General features: G+C 43.0%; 1 protein-coding gene and 1 pseudogene across 2 annotated transcripts in view; one reads left to right on the plus strand and one right to left on the minus strand.

Moving 5' to 3' along the window:
* gbe1a (glucan (1,4-alpha-), branching enzyme 1a) overlaps window positions 1-21830 on the plus strand; it is a 183382-nt gene that overhangs the window by 150435 nt on the left and 11117 nt on the right. The window contains exons 13-14 of the mRNA XM_080436613.1: window positions 121-305; window positions 6547-6677. Of these exons, the coding sequence (XP_080292739.1) occupies window positions 121-305; window positions 6547-6677 (316 nt within the window). The remainder of the gene's footprint in view (window positions 1-120; window positions 306-6546; window positions 6678-21830) is intronic.
* LOC308091192 (small ribosomal subunit protein eS4-like) lies at window positions 15654-16628 on the minus strand (annotated as a pseudogene). Its single transcript has 2 exons — window positions 16353-16628; window positions 15654-16127 (listed from the first exon to the last, which is right to left on the minus strand). The product of its transcript is annotated as a small ribosomal subunit protein eS4-like (transcript).

Below are 21830 nucleotides of genomic sequence, written 5' to 3' on the forward strand. Positions count from 1 at the left end.
GAGAGCTTGTAGATCTCTGTGAATGTTCACCTATTACTATACAAAATAGAGACGCATGTTCTGTTGAAATTGTACATTTGGGTGTCAGCAGCCATCGTATTGCTCTTTACTGCCCCCTAGGTAATGAATTTGGTCACCCCGAGTGGCTAGACTTCCCGCGCAAAGGCAACGACGAGAGCTACCAGTATGCCAGACGTCAGTTCGACTTGGTGGACGTGGGGAATCTGCGATATGGACAGCTGTACACATTCGACAAAGATATGAACCACACTGAAGACAAGTATGGCTGGCTTGCCGCTGCACCGGTAAGCATAAGCACTCATTCAAAACATACATTTATGTTTATAGCTACTGTACTGTACAGTATGCGAGTTGCTTTTCACCTTAGCAGTTAGCAATAAAATTGAATTAAAAAATAAGTCAAAATACAGAGCGAACAGGCGCTCGGGTGGCGCGGTGGTAAAGTGCCTGCCCACCACGTGGAGGCTGGGGGTTCGTATTCACCGCGGTGCATCCGGCTTTGTCAAATTGTCTCACTGCATATACTCCTACGGGCTGGAGCAATCATAGACATATAAAGGTAGACGCCTCCTTCGGCTCTGAGGCATTGGTATCTCGGGCGCCATTTTAGAGGAGCGAAGCTTCCACGTGTGTCACAGAAGGGGGCGTTCGGTAGGCCGATCAGAGGCAGGTGGGGGCGGGTCTTTTCGTAAGAGGCAGCCGCGCCGCAAAAGTCAGTAAGACGCGCTGTGATTGGCCAGTAGTCAACGTGCTGTGATTGGCCAGTAGTCAACGTGCTGTGATTGGCCAGTAGTCACTTTGAATGGTAGCTTGCCTCCTCTAAAATGGCGGCCGCGATACCAGTTGCTCCAACGAACTGCAGAGGCCAATGAGGTATCTAGGTTTCTATATCTATGGGGGCAATGCCTGTCAGCAGGGAGTCGGTGGGAGGAGTACTAGGACGGAGGATCTACATCCTCCTGGTGGGGGCTCCTCACTGGCAGACGAGTGAGTAGGAACCAAAAGCTGTGACAACAAACAACTGTGTGTGGGGAGGAAATAGGAATTCATTGGCATGATGACTAAATTGGGGTGTAAAGGGGGTAAAAAGCTAAAGAAAAAACAGTGGCCAGAATACTGGCCTTCACTACTACTTATTAACTTGAGAACAAATGGGATCAGTTCTATCATACATGTAATACAGTACATACTCCTTTAATTGATCAATATAGTAATAGAAGAGCAGAGGCCTGCCTATAACTTGTCAAACTCCAAGCTGGTGGGGGCGAAGCAGTGACATTACTGTGACATTTCTGCTGTCTGGGAGTGACAGGAAACATGTGTGAGTAAGAGAGGGGATTGGGTGTGACAGCTGGTTGGTCACACTAAAGCTCACAATGTTCCATGGCTGCACATTGTACTGCAGCAGCAGCCTCAAGCCACAACACTGTCAAATGCTGAGTGTTGAGCTAACTCTGAGAGTGTATACTAATGCAGTGCTTCTCAAAGCTTTTTCATGTCAAGGACCCCCAAATTGATATGTATTTGGCTGCGGACCAAAATGCGGATTACAAAAAGAAAATCCATATTTTCACACAAGAGTTTTTGAAAATTACAGATCAAGAATATAACCAGTTGCCATCGCGACGTGTTGTGATCTTGTAAATCGGCTATTTTCAAATGGCCAATGTACTTAAAGGAGAATTCCGGACAAATTAAGTGTTATCTTTCATGTCTCGTTACTCACCTAGCGACGTAAAAAGTGGCGTTCTTTTTTTCCATATATTCCCCTGTCGTCATTTTTTAAACACCCTCCGTTGTTATAATGGGAGCGCGAGGGTTAGTGAAGTTCGTCTATTATAACCGACGCAATGTTATTTTTTTCTCTACTACGATTCATTGTAGAGTCTCATGATAGTCAAACATGCGCTGAAAATTCCTGCGAGCCTGCCGTTAATGGCGAACGATTTAACACTGGTTGCTTGTTTCCAGAATCTGGCAACACGAGTTGCCAGGTTCTGGAAAGAAACAAGCATCCAGTGTTAAATCGTTCGCCATTAACGGCAGGCTCGCAGGAATTTTCAGCGCATGTTTGACTATCATGAGACTCTACAATGAATCGTAGTAGAGACAAAAATAACATTGCGTCGGTTATAATAGACGAACTTCACTAACCCTCGCGCTCCCATTATAACAACGGAGGGTGTTTAAAAAATGACGACAGGGGAATATATGGAAAAAAAGAACGCCACTTTTTACGTCGCTAGGTGAGTAACGAGACATGAAAGATAACACTTAATTTGTCCGGAATTCTCCTTTAAGGCTTAATGGGAGGACCGGCCGGCTGGTAGACGGAGGGACCACGTTGTCACGCTCATGACTTGGCCAAAACCAATGTATCTATGTGGACCAAATATGCCGGAGCCCACTTTGAGAACCACTGTTCTGATTTAACCAAATCCATTGGCCACAGTAGTGGCGGAAAACGTTCTCCAATTTTTTTATGTGTTAGTAAAAGTAGCAAAAAGTAAAAGCCCTGCTGGCATCAAAATATACTCACAGTACCAAAAGTAAGAAGTACCCATAATTGCTAATGGCCCATTTCACAATCATTTATTGGATTGTAATTAGTAATGCCTTAATGAGTTCATCACTTTAACCCATTAAAACCTGGAACGCATCTGTGTCACTTTAGATTTCATTGGCTATTCTAAAATAGCAGATATACAAGCTATGAGCTTGTAGATCAGCTATTTTTGAAAAATCTTGAACTTCTTTTTTTATTATTTTTTTCAAAAAACTGCTAGGATTTTTAAGAATCGCCTCAGGTCTTAATGGGTTAATGTTGCAGCTGGTAAAGGTGGGGCTGATTTTAATGACTTTATGTGCTGCTGGGCAGCTTAACCTTTAATAATACATCATGATTTATCAGTTAATGCTGTGGTTCTTAAACATTTTCATGTCAATCACCTCCAAATTGAGAGAAAGAAGATTTTAGTTTTGTTGGTTATACATCTAATACATCATCTAGTACATCATTCTACAACTGTCTACAGTAGGTGGGGAGAGTGAAACTTATGATATAATAAAAAAATCTCAACCTTTTCTGGCCGCGACCCCCCCAAAATAATCCTATTTGAACTGGGGACCCCTGACCCTGATAAGCACTTGGAATTGTAGGAGTTGAGGCATTACATTTAGTTTGACTCGGTTCCACAAATAAATATTGTGAAAACAGCTGCTCTACAAGCTACAAACAGCGTTGTGAGCTTGTTAATCAGCTATTTTCAAAATGTTTGCCTCTTTCGTATATCATTTGACAATTTGGCCAATGTTTGACCAGTTTCTATAGCATAGTTCGATGATTACTTTTGATACGGAATTGGTCTTTTTTCTTGTCTTTCTTTAATTTTGTTTAGGTATTAAAAACAACAACAATAAAATAAAAAATCATGTGGGGACCCCCGACCACTGATCTAAATAGTCATACGTTGTCTTTGGGCTATAACTGTAGCTGGTGACATAATGGTTAAATTGAACTGTTCCTCATTTAGCTGAGTATACCCCTGGAACCCCCTCCAGGACCCCACTTTGACAACCACTGATTTAATATATGTATATATTCCGTCTTTAGGAAGTAGTGAGCATACAGTTGGCCAAGCTTGATAAATTATGCTTTTTCTGAAGCGGGTAGGCAGACATGCCAAAACATCTCATTGTACTTCAAAGGCGCCGAAGAGGCTTTAAATATGGAAGGCACACAAGTTTAACATTTTCATAGATTCATTAGCAAGTAATGTGCAAATCAAATCTATACATGGCCATAATGGGAACAAAATGTTTCAAATATATGCGTGCGTTTTTCAAAATCTGTTAAATGAATAAAAATACTAATGAAAGAAAAACTTGAGAACCCATTAAAAGTAATAACCAGTGACAAATATGAGTGACCATTTCAGGGAGTAATTTAACCCATTCAAACCGGGAACGCATCTGTGTAACCATTTTAACCATTATGTTATACTTTGGCTATTCAAAAATAGCAGATCTACAAGCCTATAGCGTGGCACCGAGTGCCGCGCTATGAGCTTGTAGATCTGCTATTTTTGAAAAATCGTGAAAATGTGTGCAAATCTTTGAATATATATATATATATTTTAAGCCAATATTTTTTACTCAAATCTTTGCTTCTGGGAGAACATATTTTGAGATGGGGTCCGCGGCCAAATACATGTAATTTTGACATGAAAAAGTTTGAGAAGCACTGATTATAGCAACATATGTTTGTTTTTTTAACTGTTAGGATTTAGAAGACATTTGTAGTAATACCCAGTAGCAAAGTTTTGAGTTAAAATATATATTCAAAGATTTGCACACATTTTCAAGATTTTTCAAAAAAATAGCAGATCTACAAGCTCGTAGCGCGGCACTCGCGCTACGAGCTTGTAGATCTGCTATTTTTACCAGCTGCTGCAAAGCCGCTGGTCTATACACAGCCATACCTCAGAGTCATAGATGGTCTTTAAGCCAATGGGGAGACCCTGCTGCCTCATTTGCATCGCGATCGAAGTTAAGCCAATGAGGAGACCCTGCTGCCTCATTTGCATCGCGATCGAAATTTGCATCGAGATGGTCTTTAAGCCAATGGGGAGACTCAGGGTGGAAGACAGGGTTAAACAACAAAAAATGGGTCTGGTCTTCAAAATTGTAAATGCAGATTTGCCCGAAATGCCCCCTATACCCGCATATCTGTATAAATACCTCGAAAAAGTTAGTGACACCCACAGCCACGAAACTAGAGGGAGCGTAAACAACAATCTGGTACCACCCACCCATAAAACAAACATGGGCAAATTCTCCTTCTATAGCACAGCCACCAAGGAATGGAATAGTCTAACCCCATCCCTCAAAAAATGCAGTTCGCTGGGCTCATTCAAAACAGCCCTAAAAACTCATCTTTCTGGAGGCCGAAAGAGGAGATAGTACCAGTTTCCCTGTAGTACCAGTTTCCCTGTAGACAGACGACCCCCCCCCCCCCTCCTCTTTTTTGTACATATTTTGTATTTCCTCATGCATTTTTTGTATATAATCGTTATTTTTCCATGCTTCACCCCCCCCCCCCCTTTTTTTGTACATTTATTTTTTATTTTAATTTTTTTCATGCTCCTTTTTTTGGTACATAGTTGTATTTTTTCTGTATTATCTGTATCTGTATTTTCATGTTGATTTTTGAACTGTTTGGTTGCTACTATATATGTCTATGAAATTAATTCAAGGACCCCAACGGAAACAAGTCCGCAAGGACTTTTTTGGCCGGACCTAGACAAAAGCATTATAAATGTAACTGTGTTGTTTTACATTATTTTGCCTAATAAAAATTTCAATCAATCAATCAATCAATCAATCAATCAATCAATCAATCAATCAATCAATCAATCAATCAATCAATCAATTTCAATCAAACCCTGCTACCTCATTTGCATCGAGATCGAAATTTGCATCGAGTTGGTCTTTAAGCCACACACACACACACACACACACACACACACACACACACAGACTGAACGCTTTGAGGACCCCTAAGGGTCTGTAGGTTTTTGTCTGTAGGTCCCAGGGACCCCCAAGGACCCCTAAGGGGGGGGGGGGTGGGTTCCAGGGACCCCCTGGGTATTTTTTTTTTTTTTTGTCTGTAGGTCCCCCTGCTCGAAATTTGAGCTGCCTGCTGTTACCCCCCCCCCCCCCCCCCCCAAAGGGGTCCAGGGACCCCCTGGGTACTTTTTTTTTTCTTTCTTTTTTTTGTCTGTAGGTACCCCTGCTCAAAATTTGAGCTGCCTGCTGTTACCCCCCCCCCCCCCCCCCCAGGGACCCCCTCAAATGCAAAATACAGCATGCAGCTGGTATAATATGACTGTCAGTCATCATTTCTTGTTTAATAGCCAAAGAATAAAATAATGGTTATAGCTCAAATCTAAAATGACACAGATGCGTTCCCGGATTGAATGGGTTAAAATCAGAGCCCCCCCCCAGTTTCAAAAGAAACCCGGAGTTAAATGTGAGGCTGAACTGTGTTCTGTATGTACAGTAAAGCTCCTTCTCCTCCACTCTCCGCTCCTTCTCATTTATCTCACAGCGGGGGTGATTATCCATCCCGTGCAGTGTGACGAAGAACGAGAGAGCAAAGAGAGAAAGAGACACATAATGAAACCCATACCTGAAAACAGGATTCATGTGTAACTATGTATGACTCTGGTAACCGCATAAAAAAGTCATAATAAACCGTAAGCACTTTTCTTCATTGAGGCCACATTGCGCTCCAAAATGCATCAAATATAAGACACTTGTGAAGTGCAAACAAGGGTCTTACAGTAGTTGGAAAATGTGTTTCTCTAACTAAGGCACAAGTAAGAATAAGCAGAAGAACAAAACTGTTCATATAGCACTTTTCAAAACCTGAAAATAGCTTTACTGTAAGTCGTTAAAACTACAATCCACACCGAAACGGCATGGGTCAAAGGAGTCATCTTGGATTGTTCTTTTCTTTTACAGGGCTTGGTGACGACTGCTGATGAGAAGGATAAAGTCATCGCGTTTGAGAGAGCCGGCGTCTTGTTTGTGTTCAACTTCCATCCAAGCAACAGCTACACTAACTATCGCATAGCAGCGCCTACACCCGGGACGTATCCTTTTACCTGCATACAGCACTGTTAAGGCTCTAAAACATAGGGACCCTGGAAAATACTGTTTAATTGTCTACTTTAAATGGTTACTGTGAAAAAGATGGCAGTGAAAGACTATATCAAAAATAACTTCTGTTTAATTGAAAAAGTTACACGGTATGACTTTAATACACACTCAATATTGGTAACACACCTAGCTCGTCAGTCATGTAATACATGCGCATGTGCGTGTGCCAAATGTCCCATTAATACACTGTCTCTGGAGTATCAAAGTAGTATAAAGTAGAATAACAGACCCAGACACACACACACACACACACACACACACACACACACACACACACACACCTTCCCCTCCTCCTCGCCTTCTTCCTGCGCCTCCATCCTGCGGGGGAGGGAGGGAGGGAGTGTGTGTGTGTGTGTGTGTGTGTGTGTGTGTGTGTGTGTGTGTGTGTGTGTGTGTGTGTGTGTGTGTGTGTGTGTGTGTGTGTGTGTGTGTGTGTGTGTGTGTGTGTGTGTGTGTGTGTGTGTGTGTGTGTGTGTGTGTGTGTGTGCAGAAACCAGTGGTGGAAAGTAACTAAACACATTAAACTCAAGTACTGTACTTTTACTTTACTTGGGTATTTCCATTTCTTGATACTTTATACTCCACTACAATTCAGGAGTGAATATTGTACTTTTTACTCTGCTACAATGATTTGAAAGCTTTAGTTACAAATTACTTTGCAGATTTAGATTATTTATACGAAACATACATAAAGCGCTTATGCACTCTTTTATACTTTGACTAATTCAAAGCTTGTAGATCAGCTATTTTTGAAAAACGTTTTGAAACATTTTGAAACATTTTGGAATAAAAGTGTGAAATAGGCAATTCATACAGTACTTCAGTATTTTTACTTTGGTACTGTAAGTATATTTAGATGCTAATTCTTTTGTACTTTCACTCAAGTAACATTATGAATGCAGGACTTTCACCTGTAATAGAGTATTTCTACAATGTGGTATTGACACTTTTACTTGAGTAAAAAAAAAAGTATTCCTCCACCCGCTGGCAGAAAGCCAGTGTGACAGGCAGATAACAATGCTGCAACAGCACTCTAATTGGCCCGGGGCTTTACAGGGAGGGTTCAGTGTTCAGCCGGCAGGTATTTCTGGGACGTGAGAGGAAGCAGAGGGAGGAAGAGGAGGTACGGTGCGAAGGCAGAGAACAGCGAGCTGGAGATACATTGAGAGAGGCAGAGGAAAGAATTGTCAGTTTTGATTATGAATGAGGCGGTGTGATGAGTTGAGCCGGAACACGTGTGTGTGCGTGTGTGTGTGTGTGTGTGTGTGTGTGTGTGTGTGTGTGTGTGTGTGTGTGTGTGTGTGTGTGTGTGTGTGTGTGTGTGTGTGTGTGTGTGTGTGTGTGTGTGTGTGTGTGTGTGTGTGTGTGTGTGTGTGTGTGTGTGTGTCTACGTATGGGTTTCTGTATGTGTTTGTGTGTGTGTAAGTTATGACAAAAAGAAAGACATATTGCAAGCAACCATTATAGAGTATTATAATAGTACAATGTCTTGTTACTTAAGCGTTCAAACTAATTATCATTACCTGTACGTTTTATATTCACATTTACAGTATATACACATGTTTGTTTACATGTAAACCTACTGTACATGATAACTATCATTTTTGCTCTGAAATCTGAATAATGAGTTTGTGGCGCTTGTTTACTTCTGTATCACAAGGAACGTATTTTTCAAATACTCTTACCTACTCTTACAAATCCTTTTGTTTTGTGGGGGGGGGGGCAATTAGGACTATATTCCACAGGACTATATCCCTGTGGAATATAGTCTCCTATGTTTACAAATGTTTCTTAAATGACTCTATAACCAGTACCTCTAACACCATACCTATCCTTAATATATCACTAGGGCAATACCCGTTCGGAACGCATTCAGTTATGCTATAACTGAAGGGGCCAGTCTATGACATCAGTATATGGCGTCATATCGATGACATTAGGGATCTCAATATTTGGGCATAAGCGGGAGTAACACAGACAGATGGACAGATTTGTGCATTTATAGATAGATTTCTTTCTGGACAGCCGCTGATCCTACTCGGCACGGCACTCCCTCTGGTCCTCGCCGTCCTCTGTGATAAGCCAAGTTTGAAATTAGCGGGGGACACAGATTTACGTAGATTTACGGCTTGACAATACCACCAATGACCTTTTTGACTCTTGTCATATTAATTTCATTCCAGTCAGTTTGATTCTTACGATTACGGCCAATATCAATAATTTCCTCTACTTCATCTACTGCTCTGGGAAACATTGAGCTTGGATTTCTATCCTCATGGTCATTAATATCACCTTCTACTGTCATTGGTTCATTGATTTATTTTTGCCAAGTTTGGTCTAACACTTACTAAAAAGTTATTAAATCCACGAACCGCTTCCTTTATATGATTTATGGTCTATCTATATATATACATTTGTTGTGTACCATCCGCTTTCAAATCACAAGAAGGTAGTAAGTAGCTCACTCACTGTTTTGTCCTCCATAACATGAGGCTGTGCTCACTGTGTCAAAGACAGTTTAAAGGGAGATCCTGCTTCATGTCCGTTATCTCGCCACGTTCGCAGGTGTCGCGTCAAGCATACTGACAATGTCAAGCATATGCAGGACAAAAAAAAAACGAAATGGAGCTGCATTCCTCTCTCCATTCCCCCCTTCCTCTCTCTCTCTCTAATTCCCTCTCTCTCGCTGTGTCTATCTGACTAAAGAGTGGAGTGTTGTGGGATCCTTTCGGGATGTGTGTGAGTCAATCAATAACCTGTCAGAAAAAGAAAGCCGTTCTCACTTATTTTTCTTTGGCCTTCCACCCACTGTCATTCCACTTCACTTCCTTCCAACTCTCTTCTTTTCTTCATTCCCTTTAATCTCGAGCTCTTTTTCTTTATTACCTTGACTCCATTGACTGGGCCTGACAAGACTTTAAGAAATACTGTCCCCTCTTACGCTACTCAGGCGCTTAATAAAGGAAGGATCAAGGTTTCGGTGATGCTCAGTGAATTGTGTGTGTGTGTAAGTTGTTGCCGACCACCGCAGAGGTGAGGGGATAGGTGGTGCATATGGCTTGACTGGGCGTCCATGCTAGCACAGTTGGCCGGCCATGTTCACAGGATGGAAACTGGGTTGGGGGTTTATCAATTCCAGTTATTTTTAATTTGTTTTTAAAGCAAGTCTGTAATATGGGGTAGTCAGGCGTGAGATAAAAAAACGTTTAAAAATAGCAAAAATATCAGATCTACAGTACAAGCTTATAGGGTTTACTACTTTCGCAATTTTTAAAGAAAAATATTGGATACTGACTAAGACTAAAGACTAAAACTGAGGACATTTTCTCTATGATTTTAGTTAGTTTTGTAAAGGCACAATACAGTTTCAGTTGTAGTGTTTTGGAAAGCCTTGTTTTTACTTTTTATTTCAGTTAACTAAAACGTTTTGTCAAGTTTGATTTTCGTTTCGTTTTCGTTTTGTTGAACTGTAAGGAATAGGGTGTTTCCTCGCACGTGCTACATCTTCCCGGTGTTCTTCACAGGCAGGTGAAGAGAAATGTCAGGCGATTCAGGCGGTCAGCAGTGACCATTCAGAACGAGCGCCATTATTCTCAATTGAAAGTGATTTGCTGCCCACACAAAGTTTACAGTGGACAACAATATTCTTTCTATCTTTAACTGACGCGATCTCAAAATAATGTCACTTTGATCCACAGACCTCCTCTTCCCCAGCCATGCTGGGGAAAACAATCCTGTGCACGTCGTAGTTGGTCGTCATGGTTAAAAAGAACAGATCTACAATCTAACAATGTGTCGTATTGCAATGTGTTGATAGCGTGTAGATCTGTTCTGTTTTTTTGCCTGGGACAACCTCCTACTATGGCGCTTGACTGGGTTCCTCTACGCAGCTGGTCGGACACACACATTATACAGAGTATCATTATGCAGAGAAGAGACAGCGCTCTCATCTTGGTCAAAAACAAATGTTGTTAATTGTAAGACAATACGCAGCGTTACTTGGATTAATGACTGTAATAGTATTACTGTTTTGTCCTTTGTAATAAGTTACGCTACTTGGGGGAGAGTGATAATATTACAATAATTAATGTGTTACTGCACAACACTGATTTAACAACTAAATTGGCAAACACAAATATGAAAATGTGTGTGTGGGCACTCTTACATCGTTGCAAATCCCTGCTAGTCACCCTAAACTGAAACATGTACAGTAAAGATACGTTGCAATCATTCCCACCCACTCTTAAAGGAGAGATCCGGACATTTTAAGTGTTATCTTTGATGTGTCGCTAATCACTCACCATCATTGAAATGGACGTTGAGTTATTCCAGAGAGTCCCGTGTCGTGCAGTCTGGCGACCTCCTCCGTGGCATAATGGGAGCCCGTGTAAGAGTGAAATTCGTCTATTATAACCGATGCAAAGTTAGTTTTTTCTCTACTACTGCTCATTGTGGAGTCTCATGATACTCAAACATGCACTGAAAGTCGCGCACGAGTTATCGTTCGTGCAGAACTAGACGACGCTGGTTGCTTGTTTCTTCCACAGACGCCAGGTTCTGATGCAAACTAACTTTGCATCGGTTATAATAGACGAATTTCACTCTTACACGGGCTCCCATTATGCCACGGAGGGGGTCGCCAGAATGCACGACACGGGACTCTCTGGAATAACTCAACGTCCATTTCAATGATGGTGAGTGATTAGCGACACATCAAAGATAACACTTAAAATGTCCGGATCTCTCCTTTAATACATTAGGCAAAATAAAGCATTCAAATATAAAACAGAATGAATATTGTAATGAACTGTGGATTCAATCAGACACGACAACTTCTGGCAATAACAATTTATTTGCAGCACAAAACAATTGTGCCTCCAAGAACTGAACTCCTGAGCACAAAGTGGAAGGGATGCTCTCTGCAACTACCCCTATCGCTCACTTTTCCCCTCAAATAAACACACATTAAATAAAGCTTTACATGAACATAAACCAATGACGTTAATCACAGATAAATCCCCACAACACGTTCCCCATGGCAAATAACAACACAACAATAGAACAATAACACAGATGTGCCCAGAGGCATGCTGGGAAGTCTATCTTCAGCCAAATAACAGCCCGGGACGCTACAATAATTTACATTTTAATCCTATCAAAGTGTCCATTGGGCTGTTGCTTCAATACGTGGCAATCACTTGAGTAAACTTAACTAACTGAAATGTTTGGCTAACCAATCACACACTTTATGGCCTACCTTGTAAATGAAAACAATATCTGTGGGGTGATTTTGCTGTTGAGCTTTCAGACACAATTACTCCACATTATGTCCCTGCTAGACCCTTTTACTGCAGAGACGTTCTGTTGAAATGCTTCGCTAGTTACAGCCCAAACAACATATAGATGATTGAACTTTCTGAGCTCCCATAAATATATACCAATATTAAATAGGCTGCGCACAACTTACTGTCAATGTTTGGGGGAACTTACGTTTTTATTTGACAGGAAATCAAAGCATAGATTTTTCTGACACACATAAAATAATTGCTTTGAGTAGCCATCACTTAAAATCTTATTGCAAGGTAGCAAGTGTGTGTGTGTGTGTGTGTGTGTGTGTGTGTGTGTGTGTGTGTGTGTGTGTGTGTGTGTGTGTGTGTGTGTGTGTGTGTGTGTGTGTGTGTGTGTGTGTGTGTGTGTGTGTGCTTTTGCCGTGCGTGTGTGTGAGAGAGGGAGAGTGTGTGTGCGCGCGCATGCTTTTGCCGCGCGCGTGTGTGTGAGAAAGGGAGAGAGAGTGTGTTTGTGTGTGTGCACGTGGGTGCGTGTGTGGGTGGAGAGAATGTGCAAGCTTATGTAGAGTATGTCACAGGGGTTGGGGTTATGGTTTAGGTGGATCGTAGCGGCTCGCATCGTAGCGGCTCGCATCCAGTTTAAAACCCTGGTGCTAGCCTATAGGGCAGTGAAAGGAACAGCTCCTTCTTACCTCCGGGCTACGGGCTACCTACACCCCTGCCCGACCACTTCGGTCTGCCACCTCGGGGCGACTGATTGCCTCGTCACTCAAGGGTCCTTCTGGCCGATCCACACGGTCACAACTTTTTTCTGTTCTGGCCCCACAGTGGTGGAATGAACTTCCCACTGATGTCAGGACAGCAGAGTCACTGCCCATCTTTCGCCGCAGGCTGAAAACCCACCTCTTCAGGAAACACTACCCATCCTCTCTGCCTGGCCTACTTGTTGTTAACTAGTTGTACGAACGCGTGTTTTATTGTTGTATTGTTTTATTGGATCTTGTTTAGTGGATACACTTATTTGTTTTAGCTCCTGCTCATTTGATTTAGCTATTTTTGTCTCATCTGTTTAAGGAAATAGGTAGCTGATATAATGCACTTTTACCTTAGCGCTAGGTATATTCTTGGTTGCTTGTTTTTGCAGAAAATGCACTTAAGACTTCTGGTGATTAGTAGTTTTCGTTCCCTACCTATGTTGAATGCACTTATTGTAAGTCGCTTTGGATAAAAGCGTCTGCTAAATGACTGTAATGTAATGTAATCAAATGATTCCCTAGCGTCCCTATTCTTAGGCGAATATTCTGTGAAAATAGCAAATCTACAAGCTCACAAAATCCTGGTTAGTTAATTCACTAACCCCATTTCTCAGATTTACTGTAACATTTCCTGTCTGCATTTTCAATTGGCAAAGAATGGACAAACACAGCATTAACAATAAAACTGTACTTGGTACTTTTTTTAAGGTTAGGCACAGTGTCTTGCATAAGGTTAGGCACAATTACTTAGGTTAAGGTTAGACACAGTTCTATTGGTTAAGGTTAAGCACTGTTGGTTTTAATCCATTCCAGACATTAAAGTTGTACAATGCAGATTCACAAATAACGATTTTTAGCAACCTCTGCTGGTCACTACCGTCACTGCATACAATTTCCGTAGTCCTCGATTACCCAGAATTCCATTTGTTTTCACCGGAAGCCGGAAGCGTTTCAAAAAGCGTTCTTTTAATTGTTTTATACTATCTGCGGATCGTTTCTCTTAGCCAGTGGAGCATTAGTTACCATGAGCTGTGCTTTCTTTTTCTGTTCTTTTTCGATCTTCCAATCCTTCATTCTCTTAAAATCAGCGTGAGGTTCCTTTTTGTTATTAGCGCGGTAGTTCCTGGCCAAACAGGAAACCGTTGCGGTAGTTCCTGGCCAAAGCCAGATGACGTCATTTTCCCGGGAAAGTCCCCCCCGTCACCGTTCAATAGAAAATATATAAATAAAAGGCTTCCGGGGGTGAAATTCATGGAGTGGGTGTTGTGAAACTTTTGCCACTCACAAAAGATATACAATTTAACTTTAGTTTTGTTGAAAACGTTACCTAGTATTACTTTAACATTCTTCTGTATAAGTACGTGGGTTATACAGTGTTGAAACGTTAACTACAGTATGGGACCTGGGTCATATCGTCCTATTTTTAAGCACCCTTAGAAACCATAACACATGTACAAAATAAATAAATAAAAAATTGTAATCCAGCGAAAAGCCCCGAAGACCGATGCGGTCCCAAACGCTACAGCTGTGGTCGTCAAGATTACAGTCATCGACATAATTGATCATTTTGACAGCCAATTCTTGATTTATTTAGACAGGGAGTCCTCTCTCTTTCTCTCTCTCTCTCTCTCTCTATTCGTTTTTGTAACTTGATACATCTGACTCGATCTGAGGTTGCCCGGCAGTCTGATCCAAGAGATGAAAGCCTCCAGAGCCATTTGCCACGAGGACCAGAGTCACCCCGCAGCCTATATAATCATCTGCTGTCAATCATCTATCACTCACACACCCATCAGTGCACGCTCCTGACGTGACATCGTTTAGATGATGGATGACTGCTCGGGTAAAAAAAAAAAAAAGAAGTAGGGCTGCAATCTATTTCCAACTTAAACAGTCAGAGAGTGTGTGTGTGTGTGTGTGTGCGTGTGCGTGTGCGTGTGCGTGTGCGTGTGCGTGCACAGCTTGTGCGTATACACAAGAACATACACATGCATACACACAGACACATACAAATTCAAGCGTGTGCAAGTCGCACACACAAACAAATACCTACACACAGACCCGTATAGCCTCCCACCACTACGCACTCCTGCAATGCAATTAACCTAGGTCATTAAAAGCTCAGATTAAGCCTGCGCTCCTATGCGTATCTCCATTGTTGGCTTTGAGGACAGACGGATCACGACGACCAGAATTAGATCCGCAAGGAGGGATTTCTGTGTAAATCCAGGAAAATATTCCGTCCCCAGAGGTAGACACCTAGCTGAGCTCTTCCTGTAAAGACCCGCCCTTCCATTTCTATCTTTCATCAGTGGAACCAAATAATGTCTACAGACGCCTCCCTCTCTGCTCTCCTCTCTTCATTGTGAGTGCCTCTCTGTGACCTTATACCTGTTCTTTACCTCGTCTGTGTTTATTGTATTTTCTTCATAGTATTTCTTCTTTGACCGTGTTTCTTTCCGTTGTTGTCTTTCCCACATATTACAGTACTGTTTCCCACGCTCCTTATCTCTGTTTTAAGCTGCTGGAAGGTTTTTTTATTTTATTTTATCGAGCTCCAGTGGAGCTACAGTGAAAGTCAAAGTTTGTTCAAGGCTCTTTTGAAAGACTAGACTGTGGGCTCAAGGGGGGGTCGGGGGGGGGGGGGGGGGGGGGGGCTAGGGCATATGATGATAGCAGCGCAAAAAAAGAATATTGGCTAGACAGCTCACTCCAACTGGAAATAGTATATAGCAGGAACAGAAAGGGAACGAATTAGTCAATTCTAACCTGTAATTAAAGCTGCAATCTAGACTGACTGGAACTTTATTTTATTTCTTTCCTTTTTTTGTATAAAACAGTTTATTTGAAAACCAGGGCTGTTCGTTTAGCTGCTGCCCTGCCTGGCGGCCAGCCTCTTGTCTCTCTCCTCTGTGACGGTCAGACGGATATACCCTTTCCCCTGGGCAGGAAGACCCATGGCTTGTTGCCCTTGCCAATGACGAAGATGTTGGCGAGCCTGGTAGCCACGGTGTTTCAATGTGGTGCCCTTGATGGCGCTCCCTGTTGGTGATCACACCGATACTACCAAATATAGCACCTCCTGTCACCATGCACAGGTGACCAGTGTCAAACTTGATGTTCTCTGTGATCTTGGCGATTTCCAGGTTGACCTTGTCGTCGGCCTTGATGATGATAGGGTCAGGGGTAGCGGATGGTGTGGGCATCATGGGTGACCAGGTGGGGGATTTCCCTTGGTACCGACCAGGAGCTTCTTCACCTAGCACAGCTTGTACTTGGCCTCCTCAGCGGTGATGCTGTGAATGGCAAAACGTCTCTTCTCATCGTAGATAAGACGGAACTGCTCTAGCCTGGCATGGCCAGACTAATATCAGTGCGTGGATTAGTCTGGAATCTCTGTGTGGAACCTGCATTTCTTTTATATTTGAATACTGGGCCCTGATTGGTCCCTCACTACTTCGGAGGGAGTGAAATCCAATCACAACTGAGCGGTGCCAGACCAAATCTGCCGAGGGCATTTCTTTTTTTTTTGCAATGTCAGATTCGTCTGGTTTCCAGGCTAGAATTGCTCTCCAGTCTTCTCAACGCTGATCACATCCATGAATCCAGCGGGGGGGGTATGTGATGTCGGTGCGGACCTTGCCATCGATCTTGATGAACCTCTGCATGCAGATCTTCTTGACCTCGTCTCCGGTCAGGGCGCACTTGAGGCGGTTCCTCAGGAAGATGATGAGGGGCAGGCAACTCCCTCAGCTTGTGGGGACCGGTGGAAGGGCGAGGGGAAAAAAACTCTGGTGAGCTTGTCCAGCATCCAGTGCTTGGGCTCTGCAACGCGCTTGAGGTGCTTTTCCGGTGTGTCTCTCTCTCTCTCTCTCTCTCTCTCTCTCTCTCTCTCTCTCTCTCTCTCTCTCTCTCTCTCTCTCTCTCTCTCTCTCTAAATCTGTCTGTATTCCAGCACTTTTCCCCCGTAATGCTGATTTTGATTCAGCGTGTTCGTCCTCTAATGTCTCCTCCTGGTGAGGGTTGCAGGGACGTTGTCAAAGTGTAAAGGATAATTATGTCATCCTCTGGAGATCTCTACTGTGGGAATTGCTCCGTGACAGATCTCTCATGCCTTCCTTTGATCTACATGATTAGGCATGAGCTCAACATTTCAACGGACGAGTCCCGTGCCACATCTGATGTTTGCATACATGAATATTATACAGCATATAGCATGCAGGTCGCGTGTCACCGTATATAGCCTTCAGTGTGAGTGTATGCGTTTGTGTGTACTGTGTATGTATAGTAGTAATCAATTTAATTACTCCCCGTGGCTTTTTTGCCCGACGGCGACGCTGAAGAGGGCGCTTCGCCGTGGCAGAGGATTTGATTGTTTCTGAGGTTGACATGTAATTTATTTTGTATGCATGAAATCAACATGAACAATCAACAGATCTTAATGTTTCAATCATTCGCCTCTTCAACCAAATCAGGAGCCTTTTAACCCCTTTCAACCCTGCATCCTTATGTTTGGCATGTTATTGTAGTTTTCTTTTTTTTTATAAAAACATATTATTTTTTTCACCTAAAAAATAGCGGATCTACAACCTGTTGCGATGCTGCTATTTTTTCTATTCTCTGTACGACAAAGTATACAGGGCTGAAGTGGTTAACTGAACTGGAGCTTAATGTCACCTTTGCCAAGAAGGATTCCCATTTGGTTGAGTGGTGAATGTTTGTTTTCTGATTACTGATTGATTTCTGATTGTTTTCTGATTACTCCAATTGAGTGCACTTGAAATAGCGTTATTGACATTATCAACCAGTGGGTATCCTACTCTACAGCGGGGTCTACAATTCTCTAGAATAGTAGAGAGACCACCTCCAACCACTGCAGATGCTCTAGTTATATTGTATTAACCTTCTCTACCATACAGATTGGTTCAAATAAGTCCCAGATTTGATCTTTAATATCGCCCTTGGCCAAGGAGGATTTCCCTTTAGAAAAAAGAAAGGGTCTGGATGCTCGGAAGTTCAAAACCGTGTAGCGAAGGTGCTCTTTGGTGGGGGACAGAAAACAACAACAACAAAGGAAAAAACCTAATGCACTCTTCTGGTGAAAAAAGTAAAAAAGCCTTTATTGATGTGGCTAGTTCATATTAATAAAAGTATCTAAAAACGGGGATAACCCACACGTAGCGGCCAGCACGGCCTTCTTCAGGGATTTCCCTTTGTTTGAGCAGTAGATCAGCATAATCTTCATTTCTCTAGTACGCTCAGCTGCAATTGGGTCAATGTTAATTACATGCCTCTGTGTGGCTGCCATTGGACACAACATGGCGCGACCTGCATAGTGCGTTCGATTGACATTAAAACACAGTCTCAATGGCTTTTACACACGAGAACACGACTCGAGATCACTGTTGATGTCGTTGACGTGCTGCTGTGCTGTGCTGTGCCACAACTTGCATAACATGCGTACGGTTGTGTCTTACACTAATGGACCCACTTAGCACTTACAGTAGCATGTGTTTATGATCATCCATCGAACACCATCTGATGCATTACACACACACTCGCACACACACATGCTCACACACAAACACACATACGCACAAACACACACACACACGCACACACACACACACGCACACACACACCTATAAAAGGTGTGTGCTATAAGCCAGGCACGTTCCTCTATCGACCCCTGCAGTAGCCTGAAAGCACTTTGGCCATGGGAGCCCCCTGAGACCAGAGAGTCAATATACGCCAGTGGGATCCATGATTGATCCCCAGCTGCCCTGCTCAACTTCTCTCCTCCATCTCATCATGCCCTTCTCCCTATCTCCCCCCAGCTCTCTCTCTGTTCCTGTGCCAGTTCCCCCTTTTCTACATCCTCCACTTGTGCCATCTTTCACCCTAGCTGTGTACCCACCCCTTGGGAAAGGGGGTGATGGGTACTCCATTTCAGATTGATGCCAGGATTGGGCCTCAAAAGCAGGGACATTTGACTTTCTTCTTTTTAAGATTTGTGATTTTGTAAAGGGAGAGTTTTAAGATGAAGTTCGATGCGAAGGTTTGGGCATTAAAAATAACGTGCTTTAGCCCAGAAGGCAATGGCAAACGGTAGTGATTAATGAATGACTTGCTCCAAGTCAATGAATGCACTATTACGTTTTGGCTCAGAAACTCTCAGATTGGGACCATTCATATTTTTGTCAAAAGGGGGAAATTAACTTGCCATAAAAAAATCTGGACTGGCATTAAGATTTTTCATTATGAAAAAGACACTGTGTCCCAGCATGCATGTATGTATGTACCTTGATACAGTACAGTAGTAACATTGATATCACTTATGGTAAGTCATTTGTACGTTTTATGTTCGTTATCTCTCTGACCTAATGGAAAGAAAGAGATAATTGCAACGATGTCTGAACGTCAATGAAGATGGTGGTGTCAAATCAGGTGCACCATCTGCTTCAAATAACTTTATTGACCTTGTCAACCAGTAGCTGTCCAACCTGACACCAGAGCCTAGATGTCTCAGTGGTAGAGTAGAGAGACCACCACCGCCGACTGCAAATAAGCTAGTTATATTCTATTATTATACTCTACTAATAATGTTATTCATTAAAATAAGTCCCAGATTGTAGCTTTAACAGTGGAACTGACATACGCTTTATTTCCTCCGTACAGTTATGGTGATAATGTGTAAGGTGACGACGTGACTTTAGTGTGATGTCTGTGTCCATAGGAAGGGAAAAAGTACTTTTACGAATTAACCACTTAAGCCTATATTTAAAATATAGTGTAAATAGCATATCTACAAGTACACATCACGTTGCAGAAAGTAGATTATCTACAGCCTCACAAGCTTGTAGATCGGCTATATTTAAAAGGAAGTACTCCAGTACTTTAACTCAAGTACAAATTTGATTGAGCAATGTTCACTTGTAGTTGAGTCATATTTGACCAGGAGTATCCATACTTTGACTACTGGGTACTGGGGTTGAATATTGTGTCCACCACAGGCCAGAGCACAGCCAAACACTACCCTGTGGTGAGGTACGGGCTGTAGTAGTGCAACGTTGTGAGTGAGCGTTTGTTACCTGAATTGCAATGAGAGTCATTGTGATGCTCATCCTGTCTCTTTTAACACTCAAGGGAAGACAAAATAGAGGTGTAGCTGTTTGAAAGGAACTGCTATAACAGGTGTGGTTCACAGCACACACAAAAAAAACATCTGGGGCTTTGTTTGAGGCCATATTTTAATGAGACAAAGACACACAGAGAGAGATGGAAATAGATAGAAGAAGAGAAAGAGAGGTCAGCTTTAACCCATTGAATCCGGTACCGCATGTCTGTCATTTTAGATTTATGTGGCTATTCAAAAATAGCAGATATACAAGCACAATGAAAACAAGTCGCAAGACTTTTCTGTGTCTGTATCCTTGACGTTTCTATGATGAACATGGTGTAACATGTGTTTTTCTCCTGTATAACGTCTAATAAAATAAAATAAAATAAAATAAAATCATAGCGCGGCACCGAGTGCCGTGCTATGAGCTTGTAGATCTGCTATTTTTGAAAACTCGTGAAAATGTGTGCAAATCTTTGAATATATATTTCTTAAAGCGAACATTTGTAAATATTTTGTTCCAGGGACGCCCAGAAGCAAAGATTTTTGTTACAAATGTTCGCTTTGAAAATATATATGTCACAGGGTGAATGGAGATCCAGGGTGATTGAAGACAGAGCGCTCGTTTTTAGGCACGGGGCTTCGGGCGAGGCGGGGCTTTTCGAGACAGGGTTTATTAGCGAGGCTCGCGAGGAGGAGAAGGAGTGTGAGCTTGTAGATCTGCTATTTTCAAAAGAAGGAGGACGCGGCGCTGCGAGGCGGGGGTTTATTATGCGAGGCTCGCGAGGAGGAGGAGCTCCTCCTCCTCCTTCTCCTTCTCCTCCTCCGAGGAGGAGAAGGAGAACGCGGCGCCAAGAGGCGGGGCTTTGATGCGACGCGGACCTGTCTTTTGTTGTTCCCCCCCACATAGCAACCAGGAAGCTACGCTAGGGGAGCGCTGAACACACGTTCACACGCACACGCTTGTCCATGACGGAGGCGCGCCGCCTTAGTAGAGCTTGAGGCCGAGGAGGCGCGCCCTCGCGCCTCCAGGCGCGAGTGCCCGCGCTGACCGGCCGATGCTCTACTAGTCGACACAGCGCCGTTCGAGTTGTAAACCGATAGGGACAGAATAGTTATTTTCATGGATCACTGTGTGTGTGTGTGTGTGTGTGTGTGTGTGTGTGTGTGTGTGTGTGTGTGTGTGTGTGTGTGTGTGTGTGTGTGTGTGTGTGTGTGTGTGTGTGTGTGTGTCAGGGAGAAACTAAAACAAAAGCCAGCAGAACACAATAAAAGTATCTTAACAGTCCATTGAAAGCATGAGCGCGTGTGCGTGCGCGCGCATGTGTGTGTGTGTGACTGTGTGTGTGTGGGTGGGTGGTCGCGGCCATATGTGCTTGTGCACAAGCCTGGCTTGTGGCTCCCTCTAGTGTTTCTTCTACAGAATTGCTGGGTGGGTAAAAACGAGCGAGCCTTCTTCAATCACCCTGGTTCTCCATTCACCCTGTAACATATACACTCAAAGATTTGCACAACTTTTCTATGAGCTTGTATATCTGCTATTTTTTAATAGCCAAAGAAATCTAAAAATGACAGAGATGTGTTCCCGGATAAAATGGGTTAAACATCGTGATTAGCAGTTCAAAGAGGAACCACCGGAGCTCCTCCTCTCCTCTCTCTCTCTCTCTCTCACTCTCACTCTCACTCTCACTCTCACTCACTCTCTCTCTCTCTCTCTCTCTCTCTCTCTCGTCTCTCTCATCTCATCTTCAAACGGTCTGGATGGAAGGGGTCTCGGAGGGCAAGGAGCGGCCTCTCCTGGGTCGACCTTCGGGGGGCATCAGCGGGCAGATGGAGGGCTGGAGGGCAGCTTTGTTCTCTGCCTGGCGTCTCTCTGTAGCTGGGGCAGTGATTAAATCGAGGCCCCGGCGTGAGGCCTTCTGC

The sequence above is a fragment of the Gymnoscopelus braueri genome (genome assembly GCF_963280865.1).
Source record: "Gymnoscopelus braueri genome assembly, chromosome: 8".
NCBI classification, from domain to species: domain Eukaryota; kingdom Metazoa; phylum Chordata; class Actinopteri; order Myctophiformes; family Myctophidae; genus Gymnoscopelus; species Gymnoscopelus braueri.